The 16,702-nt window shown below is 34.9% G+C and overlaps 1 protein-coding gene across 5 annotated transcripts in view; it reads right to left on the minus strand.

Moving 5' to 3' along the window:
• nalcn (sodium leak channel, non-selective) overlaps positions 1-16,702 on the minus strand; it is a 107,665-nt gene that overhangs the window by 9,815 nt on the left and 81,148 nt on the right. For all 5 annotated transcript variants that reach the window (XM_051118494.1, XM_051118490.1, XM_051118493.1 and 2 more), the window contains 17 exons: positions 16,414-16,536; positions 16,161-16,217; positions 14,228-14,348; positions 13,502-13,633; positions 12,958-13,125; positions 10,815-10,919; positions 10,615-10,721; positions 8,993-9,113; positions 8,816-8,914; positions 8,588-8,681; positions 3,478-3,584; positions 3,318-3,392; positions 3,032-3,151; positions 1,395-1,463; positions 1,142-1,290; positions 827-920; positions 464-596 (listed from right to left, as the gene is read on the minus strand). In XM_051118494.1, the coding sequence (XP_050974451.1) occupies positions 464-596; positions 827-920; positions 1,142-1,290; positions 1,395-1,463; positions 3,032-3,151; positions 3,318-3,392; positions 3,478-3,584; positions 8,588-8,681; positions 8,816-8,914; positions 8,993-9,113; positions 10,615-10,721; positions 10,815-10,919; positions 12,958-13,125; positions 13,502-13,633; positions 14,228-14,348; positions 16,161-16,217; positions 16,414-16,536 (1,874 nt within the window). The remainder of the gene's footprint in view (positions 1-463; positions 597-826; positions 921-1,141; positions 1,291-1,394; positions 1,464-3,031; positions 3,152-3,317; positions 3,393-3,477; positions 3,585-8,587; positions 8,682-8,815; positions 8,915-8,992; positions 9,114-10,614; positions 10,722-10,814; positions 10,920-12,957; positions 13,126-13,501; positions 13,634-14,227; positions 14,349-16,160; positions 16,218-16,413; positions 16,537-16,702) is intronic.

Genomic DNA, 16,702 nt, shown 5'->3' on the forward strand with positions numbered 1-16,702 from the left:
AATAACTATAATATTATCTCAGTAATACTAAAATACCAATAGTGCTATTATATGGTCTAGCTTGTGGATCATATTAGCCATGGAAGTCTTGCTAAAATTCAGTTTTAATTACACAAACATCTACTAGAAAGTACATCTATATAGTTCTGCAGATCTATACAGTCCATAAACCAAGAGAAAAAGAGACAGAGACTAAACTGGCTTTGACCCAAAGTGATTCAAAGCCTCATTCATATTCAGCAGTGACCAGTGCTGAGCTACAAGAGTTAGTCAGAGGGAGGAACCACTCTGTTTTGGCAAAAAAAGAGATAATAAACATGGAAGGACGTCGGGAAGAAGAATGGGCAGCGATATTGTATTTTATGAGCTAGTTTGGCTAGCGTCTAAAGCGGGAGGAAATTAGATGCCACCCCAGGAGATGGAACAGGATATTGTGTCGGCGGGCCGGGAAAGAGGTGCTTACCTACGAGCAGGTTGAGCATGATGTAAGCGATGATGACATAAAAGGAACAGAAGTAAATAAGGGCGCCAGCATAGTTGCCACAGTCCGTTTCCCAGTAGCGATGTTTGTCTGGGGTGCAGAATGGCGGCTGCACCTGGGGAACGAGGCCGATAAACAAACATAATCAACACATGGGGTTCGCAGCCGATGTGGTTTTGTTTAAAGAAATCATTCAGAAGCATGTCGCATGAAACCAGATGCTGTACAGTTCTATTTGCAATTCTGTCTGATTCATTTAACTGAATTGTGTACTGTTTTTTAAATGATTTTCACAGCGAGCAAGCTTGTTTGCAGGCAAAACGGGGCTGCCATCCAATCTCTTACCATGCAGTCATGCATGATCTTATTCCAGTCTTCACCTGTGACTATTCGAAACAGTACAGTGATGGCTTTCCCCGCGGTGGAGAAGTTTGCGTGCCTGTTGGCGAGAGAGGAAAAAGTAACAGCTCACGCAGAGTCACTTCCTCTCATGCTGTCAAGCTGTACCTGAAAATTGATTCTCTCAAATGCAAGTAGGGCATTCGAGCAAAACGTTTAGACAACACCAATTATATCAGCGCTGTGGGTAGTAGTAAGTGCGTTACAAATCTCGCCTCCGGTACGCAATCACTGCCTCCGTGTGTCACAAGACAGGCTTACCTGTTAATGTTCTCGCCGTATTTGACAGTGCCGAAAAGGACGACGCCGGCGAAAGCGTAGCACAGCAACAACAAGAACATGCCCACGATAATAAAGAAACTCTTGTACATGCTGACGACCACGGTAAGCAAAAGCATCTTTAGCGTCACCTGTAAATACAAGACAGCTCAGTAGTGGAGGAAAACGCACTGTAGGGTTTGAAAAGAGTTGTCGCTTTATATTTTTACAAGAATAATCATTAATGCATACTTACATGCTTCCCACATATGGTGAAAAACCTGAATACTATCACACATGTGCCCATCATGTATGTGTAGGCATTCTAAAGAAAAAGAAATTTGTTTATTTATAATATAATAATCAAATTATTACATTTATTATAATAAACAGAAAGTTAAAAACAAAAATTAAAACCACAAATATTACTTTTAAATCACAACAATTGTACCAACTGTAAATCTAACATTATGGTTTTGATATTAGAGTGATTATTATATGTATTATTTTCTGAAAATAGCATTTACAGGGTTCCCACACCTTAGTTAACTTCAAATTTAAGGACCTTTCAAGGACTTTCAAGGAAGTCCAATACCCTCAAATTTAAGGACAGACACATTTCAAGTGAGCTTGTAAGATACAAGAAAACTTCTTGCACAAAATAAATTCAAGCACTTTCAAGTACTTGTATCTATGTATGTCTATTTTCAAAAACTTCCGAGGGCCTTGAAATTTTTTTTTTTCAGATTCGCAAACTTTCAAGGATTTCAAGGACCCATGGGAACCCTGTATTGGAGTTCACTACAAATTACATAATCTTTTGTACAATCACTGAAGATTTTTTGTTGCAGTAATTATTTTAGAGAAACTTTATAATCATAAATAAAAGTGCCTTAAAACAAAGGTTCTGTTGTGTTCTGTTTTTCAAAAAGAATTCTGGAATTACTGTAAATATTTGAGTTTTACAAAAATCAAAAATTGGTAGAACATTTTTTTACTTTGTTTAATAAAGCTGAAAATAAAATTAATAAATTATAATTTATCAGAACACCCCATATATGTAAGCTGTTGTTTTAGTACTTTATTTATTTTTTTGATCATCTTTTTATATATATATTGCTCAAATACAGAAAAAATAATGTTATGAAATAAATACTTTCTTTAAGTCTTCAGTGTCACATGATCCTTCAGAAATAATTTTAATATGCTGATATATTATCAATGTTGGAAACAATTGTGTTGTTTTTTGTTGGAAACAATTGTGATTTTTTTTTGGAACCTACAGGATTCTTTGATGAATAAAAAGTTTAAAAGAACAGTATTTATTCAAAATAGAAATATTTTCTAACAATATAATTTTTATAATTTATTAATTTAACACATCCTTGCTGAATAAAAGTATTAATTTCTTTCAAGAAAGAAAGAAAAATGTAATGACCCCAAACTTTGAAAGGTAGTGTATATTGTTACAAAAGATTTCTATTTTAAATAATAGCTGTTCTTTTTAATGTTTTATTCATCACAGAATCCTGAAAAAATGACCACAGGTTCCAAAAAAAATATTAAACAGCACAACAACATTGTTAATAAGTCAGTATATTAGAATGATTTCTGAAGGATCATGTGACACTGAAGACTGGAGTAATGATGCTGAAAATTCAGCTTTGCATCACATGAATAAATTCTATTTTAAAGCATATTAAAATAGATTACCACTATTTTAACTTGCAATAATATTTCACAGCATTACTGTTTTTTCTGTAACTTAATCAAATAAACGCAGCCTTGATGAGCAGAAAAGACTTCTTTAAAAAAACTGTAATTATGCAATAAAAAATGTAAATAATTTCAGGTACAAAACTCTTTGAAAATGCATGACATTTTAGTGTGTACCAGTAAAGCAAAGTGCAAAATGATCCATATGACTCCCAGGAACGTGACGAGTAGGTCATATCTGTTTCTCCTGCTCTGCCAGTATCCAGCTGGTGACATAGCTATCAGCTTCATAGTCACCTGTAGCAGAGCAAATTTAATTATGTCATGACCGTACAACGCTTACGAAACACCTCATGAACTGCAAGGCCTCTGGTGAATTTTAAATGTTAAAAGAAATCTTGCTGGCCTGACTCATGAAAGAACAGCAAACAGAATTTGAAATGTGCACTGTAACATCTTTTACCTCCAGGACAAAAATGAAAGTGAAAACCACAGACATTGTGGCCAAAGGAACAGTAACCGGGTCAACTTCATCCCACTGTAACACATACACAAAAAAATCATTTATAATTTAGTGGAGAAACTAAGCAAAAAATATATTTTTTGGCTGTAACCCTCCTCACCTTAACAGACAGGAGGACAGACTGTGCTAACACCAGCACTGCAATACCTCTCTTGAAAAAAGGATGTTGGGTAATGTCATACATTTTTGCACGGAATCCACCGTTTTCTGTAAATGGAAGAGAAGAAATTTCACTTTTGAAAGAACAGAAAATTAGGTCTTTTCAGAAGGATACGGTGCTGTGGTTATAAAACAAAGACCTGGTTAAAATTCCCTGACCTTCACAATAATCTCTACGCTCTCCTTTATCATCAATTAAAAGACTCGCCCAGAGAAAATCATCTCAACTGTTCATTCAATGTACTCGGTAAGAGCTTTACCCTTGGCATTGCTTAGAGATCCGCTACATCATCGTTTTGCTGTCTTTTAGCTAAAGGTCACGGGGTCTGAGTGGCATTCATCATACGCCGTAATCACAAGTTCATTTCAACAGCCACAAAGTGCAGACAGATTATTTGAAGCTGGTTTCAATGGAGTTGGAATTGATGTGGTTACTCTGCCGAGTGCTGACTAAGGTATTGATTTTTCTGTTATTCCACAAGGCAGACTACCTGGGAGGAACCACAAAGGAAGCTCCACCCACTGCCAGCCACAGCTCTCTATAGCTAACTCTCATTTTAGTTCTTATATGTGACCCTGGACCACAAAACCAGTCTTAAGTAGCACAGGTATATTTGTAGCAATAGCCAAAAATACATTGTATAAGTTGAAATTATCGCCAAAAATCATTAGGATATTAAGTAAAGATGGAACATGGAACATCCATGAAGATATTTTGTAAATTTCCTACCGTAAATATATCAAAACCTATGTTTTGATTAATTATATGCATTGCTAAGAACTTCACTTGGACAACTTTAAAGGGGATTTTCTCAATATTTCGATTTTTTTGCACCCTCAGATTCCAGGTTTTCAAATTGTTGTATCTCGAGCAAATATTGTCCTATCATAACAAACCACACATCAGTGGAAAGCTTATGTATACAATGTATACATTTTAATTAAACAGAAATCGACCCTTATGACTGGTTTTGTGGTCCAGGGTCACATATGGCACTGAAAATTATTGCAGCAAGGTTATTTTAGTATAACTTATCATATTTAAGATTTAACCCTTTAACTGTCACCGTCCGCTCTGTGAAGTTTCCTTCACCATATTACAAATAAAATCTAATCTAATCATGACAAACTATATATCATTGGGAAGGTCTAAGACTCCTAAATAGATATTTTACCAATCTTTTGTGTTACAAATTATTTAGGAAAAGTAATAGATTAATTCATGACAAGAGTGCACCTCAAAAATCTACATCATAACAGAGTTCTGACCTTTGCCACAAAAAGATTTTCTTTGTTGCATTTTTCCCAATCACGCAATAGAATTCTTAAGAAATTACATATCAACTGAAAACTTAAAATCTCAAAATCCCCCCAAAAACTCCCTTGAAAACCATTTTAAAATCAGACATTGCATTACCATGGAAATTGTACATCAAAATCATATTACAAAATGTTTTCGTTCATGAATTATAAAAATTTACTGTAACTTTGGATAGTGCATGTTCAAGACAGGGAGTGACAGTTAAAGGGTTAACATTATTACTTAAAACAATACTTAAAATTATCTTTTATTTTATATTTTTAAGTTTTAGTAATTTGGTTACAGGCTTTCATCATTTTTATTAGTTTTTTAACAATACTTTTTTATATTTATTTTTAATAAATTTTAGTACTTCAATTTCAACTTGTTTATTTTAGTTAGTTGCTGAGACAACAATTCTAGGTTTTTATACAATTATATTTTATAATATTATTTTTTATACAATTATATTTTATAATTACGCTTTATTTAAATTGCATTTTTTAATGGTTTTAGCTTTAGTTAACAATAACACTTTTTTTGTTTGTTTGTTTTATCAGCTACTCAAAAATCATAAATTATATTGCTTGCAAAAAATATTAGCACACCTGGCCGATTAGGTAACTAACTAATAATAATAATAATAATAATAATAATAATAATAATAGTTAGTAGCAATAGTAGTAATTGTAGTTTTTTTTTTTTTTTGCACTGCCTGATTGTATATATGGGTGTTAATTATGCTTGATAGTGGTAGAAGAAGAAAGAAAGAAAGTATACCATTATTCAAATTTGATCGCTCTTTGAGGGAAAATTTAATTAGAAAGGTTGCGTAAACTTGCAGTGTGGCCCACAAAATGCATTTTGTTTTGTTTGAACAAAATTAGATTTCGGTTATCAGCACTGGAGGAAGAGCACACTGCTTCCATGCTGATAGCAAAAAGCCATTGGTTCAGCCCATTGTTTACAAAGGCAGCACAGATGAACAATTCTATTGTAATTTACAAAGAACTTCTGCATGTTTTCCTATTGGTTAAAATGATAATTGAACAACTCAGATGTACATAATGCCTAAAAAAGAATAGAAAAGTACCATTGCAGCCTTTGGAGTTTGGTTCAAAACATATCAATCAAATATGCATAGTTGTCAGTAGATTGTAGATTTTTTGGTGACTAATTGCCACATAAAATATGCCTGGATAATTGCCTACTATGATAATTGTGTTTATTCTTTCCTGCTGTTATGAAACATGTCTTTGAAGTGTCTGTTTCCAGGCGAGCCAACGGCAGTCAAACATAAAAACATAACGAGCCGCCGCCATCGTCACCGCAGAGCCTGCGACTGCCAAATCAATCAGTCAGTCAATCTACGGGAGACACAGAGAGAGAATCGCTCTTCTCTCTTTGGCTCCGAGGTGCCCACGGAGCCCAAAGTCATTCATACTACAGGCAGATATAACTTCTGACTCAAAAGTGGAGTGGTTATTATCAAGTGTGTGATTGCCTTGGGGGTGTACCCACCGCTGAAAGCTTAAATTTAGTTTGTTCTCTACTACAGCAGAGGAGAGCTGATTAAATGCTTCAGGAAACACATGCAAAGCAGGGATGGCTCATTAGCCAGGAGAGGAAGAGAGGAAGATGGAGGGAGGGAGAAAAAAAAGAGAGAAAGAAAGAGATGAGAGACTGAGAGGCTGCTGCTGCTGCTGAATAATACACTGGCTGCTTTGGTGATCTAGGTTTATCTGCGCACCACCACCATGTCGCTTTATGGCTGTTTGACCATTTTGGAGGATTCATATTCCTTTTGGAATAACAAGCTTTAGGTATTTTCAGATGTCTTTGATGGAGAAAATATGAGTATTATGACTTTGAATTATGGGTTTTTAATATTGTCAATGATAATATCACAATTGTTGTTTAAATTATTTGACATTATCAAGTATATTGCAAAAAAACAAACAAAAACACATGCAGAGAGTGCATGTATAGACTATGAAATTTAGGCTAGACTTGCATGCGTTTACTGTTTGATTTAAGCTATTAAAATACATTTAAAATTCCCAAATTTCACTACAAGGGGGCAAATACACTCTATTTCTTCAAAGAAAATAGTTTCAAAATGTTTTAAAGTCACAGCAGAACTATGTTGCATCTCTGAGCATCATGACAATGTTTAGTTGAATCATTGAATCAATGAGCTCTTTGAATGAATCGATTAAATTAATGACTCAATGACTCACTCATGCAGTAATTTGCCGCCACCTACACTGTAAAAAACAATTTGAGTCAACGTAAAATAATTTGTAACCTGGCTGCCTTAAAATTTTAAGTTCAGTCAACTGAAAAAAAGTTTATTCAACTTGAAATGTTAAATTATACAAAGTGACAACTTAGATATTTGAGTTGAATCAACTTAAAATTTTAAGGCAGCTGGGTTACTTACCCATCTGTTAAGTTTAGCAAACACAAATATCTAAGTTGTTACTTAGTACAACTTAACATTTCAAGTTAACTAAACTTATTTTAGTTGACTGAACTTAAAATTTTAAGGCAGCAGGGTAACAAATTATTTTAAGCTGACTCAACAAATTGTGTTTTTTATTTTTTACAGTGTACAGATGATTTTAGGTTTATATTCAAAGTATATTTTCACTTTTCCCTCCAAATCATTTCAGATATCAGTATTCAACAATTTTTTAAACATCAAATCATTATTTATAATGATTATTTATAATGACTTCATTTGTAATTGCATGTACACCACCAGTCAAAAGTTTTTGAACAGTAAGTCTTTTAATGGTTTTGTCTCTTCTGCTCATCAAGCCTGAAAATATTTGATCCAAAATAACTCTAAAAGCAGTAATATTGTGAAATATTTTTACTATTTAAAATAACTGTTCTTTTTTAATTAGGGCTGTCAAATGATTCATTGTGATTAATCGGATACAAAATAAAAGTTTGAGTTTGCCTAACATATGTGTGTGTACTGTGTGTAATTATTATGTATATATAAATACACACAAATTAATGTATATATTTCAGAGAAATATGTTATTTATGTACACAATATTTTTATTTATATATAATATAAAATATAAACATTATAATAAATACATAGACTTTTCTAATTTTACTGTTTTTGCTGTACTTGGGATCAAATAAATGCAGTTTTGGTGAGCAGGAAAAGACTTCTTTAAAAAACATTAGAAATCTACAAAAACTTCAAAAACTTTGACTGGTTGTGTTAATGCATTTAAATGCCACTTCAGATGCGGATTCTGTGCCACCTCTGCATTTTGGAAAATTTGTTAATACTGATTTAATTTGATTTATAACAGTGCTATAGTATCTTACTATTTGAGTTTATTGGTTGAATTTGACACAAAAGATGATGCATACATTTAATTTGGTTAGAAAAATTGGCCTTATAAGGGTAAAAATGCCCATAAAGGTAAAAATTAATGTAAACAAAAGGTCATTTCTTACTCCTGCAAACTAACCACCTTACAGAATATGAAGAATATCAAAAGCTAAGCATTGTCTAGCTATCTTTGTCGACAAAATTCTAGAAAATCTTATTATTGCAATTATTGTCATTACTGCACACTCTTCAATGTAATAAAATATATCACTATTTTTTTTTTTTTGCCACTTCTGATGACACATGATTGCAAACAAACTACAACAGAGCAACATGATGGTGGTGTACAAATAGACATTTTATATCTGCAGACTTTAAGTGAGCAGTTACCTGGACGTGGGGGAAGGTGGAGGGGCTGAGCAATCTTTAGTCGACTTTTCAAATCTTCCCATCTCCTCTGATCCACAGTCAAAAGAGCAGTGCCCTAAACAAACACATTCAACACATCTGATCAGGAAACAGCCAAAAAACCTACTGTAGTACCAGTATATAAAAAACTGTATAAAAAATACTGTATATTTTATACTTTTATAACAGTATTAAAAAAAACTGCCATACCTTATTTTCATTAAAGTTGGCTATGACAACACCAACAAAAAGAGTGAGCCCGATCATACAGCCCAAGAACACAAAGACGTGGATGTAGATGCCATGAATCTGTTTTAAGAGAGGTCCTATTGCAGTCATGATCAATCAGATCAGTATACATTTTAGTGTTTTAAAAAAGTAACTTACCGGTCCAACTCTGTGTATGATGACGTCTCTCACCTCCACCCAACCCTTCAGCGACAAAACCTCAAACAAAGCCAGCATGGCGTTGCCCACATTATCAAAATTGAAGTTTCGAGGGTTTGCCCTAAAATAACAATTCAAGAGATATTTAGCATATTTATTTTTGTCTGTTCTTAGGACAAAAAAGAAATGCAACTGCTAAATCAAAAGTAAAATATTAAATTATATCCTAAAAAAATTAACCCTGTTTTTGTTTTGTTTTGTATTGTGAAATTTTAATAAGCACATGTACTCTCTCCTTGCTTCCCAAGTCTTAATAACTTTCTGTTATGAAATGTTTGTTTTTGTAAGGCAGAAAAAAGAATTACATACTATAATTTAAATGTAATTTATATATGTAAAGTATACTTGTAAGCATACAATACATACAAAAAGTACTGTTGTAGTGATTAATTTATACAGATAAAAAATGTTCGCAAATATTCATTTTTCATTGGCCATGAAAATAATGTCACAATGGAAAAACATTAAAGACCCTCAAATGTTATTTTATTTTATTTTATTGAAATATGAACTAGATATTTATGTTATATTCACCCTTAAAGCAATGACTAGAAACCAAGAACAAGAGCTTTTTAAAATGTGACTTTTCTAGTTAAAGCACATAAAAAAACAAGGTAAAAAAAAAAAACTTCAGCTGTTCCCTTTTTATAATCTCAGATGTAAATTGTACCAAAATGTTATGGTGTCTGTCTGCTTGTCTGTCTGTGTGTGTGTGTGTGTGTGTGTGTTTGTGTGTGTATGTGAGCGGACTGGAGACGCACTATTCTATGGGCTGAACACGAACACAATACCTACAAGATCAAACGCCTTGTTCTTTTCCTGTTACCACGCAAAGTGTTCAAAGATAAAAGAGCAACAACCTCTTTCTCTCTGTTATTCAGTTTTAGCATAAACCTTATTTGCTCTAGAACAGCTATGGACCCATGTGTATCTTTTGCTGGTCTTCATTATTTAACGTCTCTCAAATAATTTGCCATTGTGTTGCCACACATCTCCAGAGCAATAACAGACTCATTGGTGTGTGGGTGTATGATTGTGTGTTGTTTGTGTTTATGCCTGAGGGAAGGATATATCAGCCCCCTGCTCCGTGCCCACGACAAACCGTACAACTGCACTGAAACACTGACTATTGCTTATGGGGAAAATACATATGAAAGATGATGAAAATGTGGTGCTGTTTATGTGATGAGAGCATTCATCATACTGGTTTGTGCTGTCACAGATGAGATGTTGCTACAGGGATTTCTCAAAAAGACCTCAACACTGAAGATGTGACAGGCTTGGTTTGTGATGAATTATTAGTTGAGCATTTGTGGTTAAAAAGCATATAAATTTTTATTTGTTTTAGAAAATGACAGGTTGAGTTATATCATGTAGAGCCCTTTGAAGCTGCACTGAAACTGCAATTTGGACTTTTCTTTTCAACTGATAAAAGAAAGACATGAATATCTTAGATGACATGGGGGTGAACAAATGATCAGGAATTTTTTATTCTTAACGAGAACTTAAAAAAAAACAAAAAAAACAGACAATACAAAGAACATTCTTGTTCAGTTTCATACCAAACTCTTGGCACCCAGAATCCTGGTTTCTTCTCCCCTGGCCTCAGCTTTAAATTCAAGTTCTTTGAAATGCTCACGTTGATTCTAAAGATGCCGTGGCAGTCATCCTGAAAAAGTTCACAAAGCACAAAATGTCAGTGAAGTACAGAAGATCCTCCACTCTCAACATAGTTTGAAAAGTTGCAAGAATTGTCTCGTACCTTACTGGAGATATGGGGATCATTACATTTTGCAAGTTTTCCAGCAAAGAGTTGGACCCCGAAGGTTGCAAACACCAGCATTAGTGTCAGAAGAAGAATAGAGACCTGTTTGGGAAATCAATAATCCAGTATACAGCAAAATGGTTTTGCCACAAAATATGGTCAGTGCATTACTCTCAAAATACAGCAACACTATAATAAGCTCAAAGGAAAGTACCCAAAGGGAGCAAAGCTTTAATAAAGAAGGTCCATAAAGAAATCTCCTAGACAAATACTGCTGAGTTAATGCATTACATTCCACTACTGCAATGAAGAGAGCTTCTTGTTTTTCAATTAAATGTGTCATACCACAAAACACTTTAAAAGAGACATCATGAAAATCTGACTTTTTCCGTGTTTAAATCCTATAATCGGGTCCCTGGTGTATTTGATAATCCAGTAACTTTCTTTTGGTAAGCCTTTCTCTGTAAGCATGTGAAAAGTCGCTCAAATTTCATTCCCCCTTTGAAGTAAAAAAGGTGATTTAGTTATAGAATTACCACCCCTTAATCTGCATGTTTCCACCCACAGCACCGCCATTTTATTTTCGCAAGCAAAAATGGTGTACCAGTTCTAACTCCATGGCAAAAGTTTGAGCAAAGCATGCCAACTGTTCTGTCGTTGCCGGTACAGACAAGCAAAGAACGCTATTTAGAATTCAAGCCTCAGAGGAGACAAGACTAATATGAATGTGATTTCTTTCCAAGCTGTTTACCTTCACAGACGTAACTGACTGTTTGGGTGTAATTTATGTTTTTAACATAAACCTGTGTGTATCTGACAGTTCAAGCGCAATAAGACATGAAAGAGCAATATTTTAGTGCTCACATACCCTTAAAACGCATGTGCATCTGATTTACGAGCTGTAAAGGCACAGCCCTATTCTGGAAAAGGGGGTGGGGAGCAGCAGTTCATTTGCATTTAAAGATACATGAACAAAAACAGTGTGTTTCTGCTTCCTTTTAAAATGGTTTTTTCAAAATGATATAATAAATGATCTGTGTGGTATTTTGAGCTGAAACTTCACAGACACCTGAGACTTATATAACATGTTGTAAAAAGGAGCATAATGGGTCTCCAGTAAATAAAAGTATTTGATGTACTCAAAATACAATCCTTTTTGTTCCAAAATATCATCTATTGAAACAATGCTGCACTTTTTTTCCAAATGAAATCATAAACAAGGAGACAAAAAAGCTAGCACAAAAATATTTATCTTTTAGAAGAATTAAAAGGGTGGTTGACTTTTTTTTTCTAGGCTTGATTATGTTTATGGGGTGCAGTCTAACGTGTCAACGCTTTGTTTTTTAAAAAAACATTATTTTTCACATAATTTACTTTTATTCTCTGATGATTTCCTGGTTTATGAAGCCCCTCCCTCAGAAATACACAATGAGCTCAGATTGGTTAGCTGGCCCAGTGCGTTGTGATTCGCTATACCACCTAGTGCACGTGCAGAAAGGTCACGCCCCTCACCTCGCTCAGGTGTTTTTTTTTTTAATAAATAATTGCGTTGTCAATATTGCTTATCAGTTTGAGCCTGAAGGGGGCGAACCTGGGGCACCTAGACCAGACTGAAAGGGTACTTTAGCGTCAGAGCTCAAAGGTGAACACCACTGGGTGAGAGAGAGAAGAAGGGCAGAGCGTGTGTAGAGCAGGGGAACGTGATGAACAGGATTAAGAACCGCTGCTTTAGAACACTGCTTTTGAAACTTGTAAATCTATTAGAACCGTTAGAGGACAGAATTGCGATTCTTATATGAATAGATTTGTTTGTGCACCCCAGTTTTGACGGCATAGCAACTCTTCCTCTTCACTAAAGCAGTGCAAAATGGAATCACCTACTTTGTTGCATGTTCCCAGAGGCAGGGTTTATGTACATTTTTAGGGTTTGTGATGTCACCAACCTGGGAACTAGCTTGTTGTAGTCCCTACCAGCCATATTTGTAGCCATTAAACTGCCATAATTTTAAAAGAAAAAAATCTCTTTGCATTGAACTTTCAGAAATCACAATCAACCACCCCTTTAACAAACAGCCAGCCATCTCTGCTCTCTTTTTATTGAGTGACTACCTGCAAGAAGTAGGCCGATTTGTTCACTCACCAGGAAGATTTCTTTGAAACCCTTGAGGACCTCTCGAACCACCTTCCTCATCTGGGGTACCAGTTTAAAGATACGGAGTGGGCGTAGGCAGCGTAGCATCATGAGGAGCTGAGCACCAGACTCAGGAGGCACATGGTTTGGTAGCCAGCATAGAAAGATCAGACTGACCTACAGAGTGGGCAAAAAGGGCACAACTCTTAATTTAATCCTGATCTTGTGTGAGAAATCACTACCTGCAGATCATTTTTCTATTGCTTTATTAGTATGAATGCAATAAGTATTACTCATGAAATAGTCAGCATTGGAGATGTAGGCTGTTCTATTACATGCAAGTAGTGTTTGTGTGAGACGGGCAGAATTCTTCTGAAATGAGTAAACAGGATGAAATTGACGTGACTGGGTCATTTAAACAAAACACTATTTAGGGTCATTAAAAAGCAATCTTCAGAGCCTCATTAGAGAAGTGAATAATCAGCTAGAAGGCTGCTTTTCACATGTGTCAGAAAGTGGGTTTTTCACAGGAGAGCTGAGAATGAAGTTTTACTAAGTAGATGAAGATGTCCATGACGCCACCGAAGTCTCGGATGACTGCAGTAGGAGTGAAGAACAGACCATCTGCCATAATCTTCAGGTTCAGCTCAATGCTCATGAAGATGACGAAAACGTATTCTCCGATCTGCAGAGAAAGGGGTGGTTTAGTGTACAATAGAATACAATTTTTCATAAAGCAGCTTTTATAAAAACATACAGCAACTGAAGATTTGCCAGCTGCGTCATAACAATTGCTTGTCTGCTGGTAATTTAGAGAAGGTTTTGAGACTGGGAGTGTCATAACACAAAAACCGACACCAGGATAAAAGTCTTCCTCTGTGCTCTTGAAAATACCCTTATCAGGTAAAGATCAGGACATCCTGGACTGTCTGAAGTGGAGTTTCAATCAGTGGTGTAGAAAAAGAGACAGAAGAGAGTGGCAGGTCAATCAGTCCCATCTTTCTGTCTCGTAAAGTACAAGATCTTTGAAACAGAGGCACCCTAAAAACATTCACTTTCAACTTAAATTAACTCCAAAGTAGACTAAATCAGTGGGGGTCATGATCAAATGTGCTCAAAAGGGCAAAACTTGTTAGAGTGGCAATCAAAAGTGCTGGACTGCAACAAAAGCGGACATGGTGACCAGTCTTTGGGTAAGAGATGAGGACAATTTACAGGGTAAAGAAGTTAGTTGGATGTGTGTGTAGGATAGAATGGTGACCAGTTGGGTTTAGAATACCTGCAAGGTAGGGACATGCATGACCCTAGTAAAAGGGGACTCAAACATCATGGAAATACAAGAGCAGATGGTGACCACGATCATCACCCAGTCCAGATAGGTTACCAAGCCCAGCAAATCACTGGAGAACACACACAGACACACACACACATGCAAGGTTTAGTGCAGGTTAAATGTGCTACCCCTTTCCTACTCTGCATTCCCCCTACTCTTCAGTCTCTTACATAACTTTGGCTTAATTTTGCACATAATCCCACACTAACCCACCCTGGCGTGTCTTACAGATCAAAACTTTTCAAAGCCAATTCTCATATTATATTTCTAGAATAAAAAGAGAGATATAAATGAGAAAACATGTGCAGGTCATATTTTAAGTAGGGTGTACGATAATGACAAAAAATATATCTTGATGTTTTCTGGAATTTTATTGATAATGATAATCAGACAATATTTTGCCTAGTGTGTTATTGTGCAGGTACTTTGATAGTTTTAGGACTGCCATGGACAGCTGACTTCCAAAGCTTCTGATATTCTTCATATTCTCCGCCATGATTAGTTTGCAGGAGTAACAGAAATTAACATTTGCAAAAAGTTTAAATAAATTTTTACCTTTATTAAGGCTATTTTTCTCTAACCTCATTAAATGTATGCATCATCTTTTGTGTCAAATCTTTAACCAGTCATTTTAAATAAATCATAGTCAATCATAACCAATCATAGTATGACACTATAAGGCTGTTACCAATCAAATGAAACCAGCAAAATTTGTGTGCAATGCAGTGGTGACACAGAATCTGCATCTAAATCTGCATTACTGCAGTTACACATGCATAAATACTGTTTTGATGTTTTAAAAACAAAGTTCAATAATTATATTTGAAAAAATTAACAAATTACTGCATGAGTGAGTTATTGAGTCATTCATTCAACTGATTCGTTCAAACAGCAGATTGATTCAGTTACGAAACACCGTTGTGTGGCACTCAAACAGGAACTTGTGTCTAAAATGTAAGGTAATATTAACTTCTTGTTTATTGGACTGTTTTATAAAATCAATATCTGTAGAATTCAAATCACACAGTAGTCTAACCTACATCTAATACTGTATGCATGCACTCTCTCTGTGTGTTTTCGTGCTATACTGGATAATGTCCAATTGCATATCGTTTAAACAACAATTACGTTATTATTGTAGCTTATATATCGCACACCCTAATTTAACCCCAAAAATGCGCAGAAAGAATAAGAAATACCATTATTTTGACATTACTGTCATGACAATTAAGCACATTTCTCCCCCAAATTCTTTATTTTTGTACTTTTTTGTATTTTTCACTATGTCATAATAAATGCGACCGTGGACGACAAAACCAGCCATATGGGTCATGAGATTTGAGATTTATACACGATTCAAAATCTGAATAAATAAGCTGTAGCACTGATGTATGGTTTGTTAAGATAGGACAATATTTGATCGAGATACAACCATTTAAAAATCTGGAATCTGAGGGTGCAAAAAATATTGAGAAAATCGCCTTGTTGTCTAAATGAGGTTCTTAGCAATGCATATTACTGATCAAAAATTACGTTTTTATAAATTACGGTAGGACATTTACAAAATATCTTAATGAAACATGATCTTTATGTAATATCCTAATGATTTTTGACATAAAAGAAAAATCTATAATTTTGACCCATACAATGTATTTTTGGCTATTGCTACAAATATACCCGTGCCACTTACTGGTTTTTTGGTCCAGGGTCACAACTGTACTCATATTTTACAATTTAAATAATGCATTATGATTTCATTTACATTGATTTAATGCAAAAGGAAGATGTAGGTGTATGGTGTAATCATTTTTTTATATATTGAATTTTCTATATTACCAGGCTATCATGGTGCAAAGGCCTTAAACATTTATGCACTTACTATAATTGATGGTATTTTGTGCTGTTCACTGCGCCTGTATTGGGATCCGTTTTTAACCTATTCATAAAAAGCCCATTAACACAATGTCACCAAAGAAATGTAACGCACATACACACACATAACAGTTTATGAAACAACATGGCATTTTTTCAGTGTTATGATACAAAGGGATTAGTCATCTCATTGATGTGTATGAAAATGCTACTGTAACTAATAATATAGTGCAGTGGATTTGTATTTGCTTTGGTCTTACGCATTAAAACGGGCTCGCACAACCATTCGGCAAAAGTTTCGAAAGCGATGCTCTCTACCAACGATGAAGAGTGGCTTGTCAAAGTATGGATGGTTTTCCCGGAGTTCCTCCTCTTGGACTTTTCTGGGCGAAAAAACATTGTAGGCATAGCAATAAATCATTTTGAAATCTCATCTTCAGCAAACACTTTTTTTATTAGTCCTGCTTTGGGATAAAGTATAGACATGTAGTAAGATATAGGATGCACAGAAGGGACCTTATTAGTTCTTAAAGCGAGCATATTGTATCT

This window comes from Labeo rohita, chromosome 9 (assembly GCF_022985175.1).
Source record: "Labeo rohita strain BAU-BD-2019 chromosome 9, IGBB_LRoh.1.0, whole genome shotgun sequence".
NCBI lineage: Eukaryota > Metazoa > Chordata > Actinopteri > Cypriniformes > Cyprinidae > Labeo > Labeo rohita.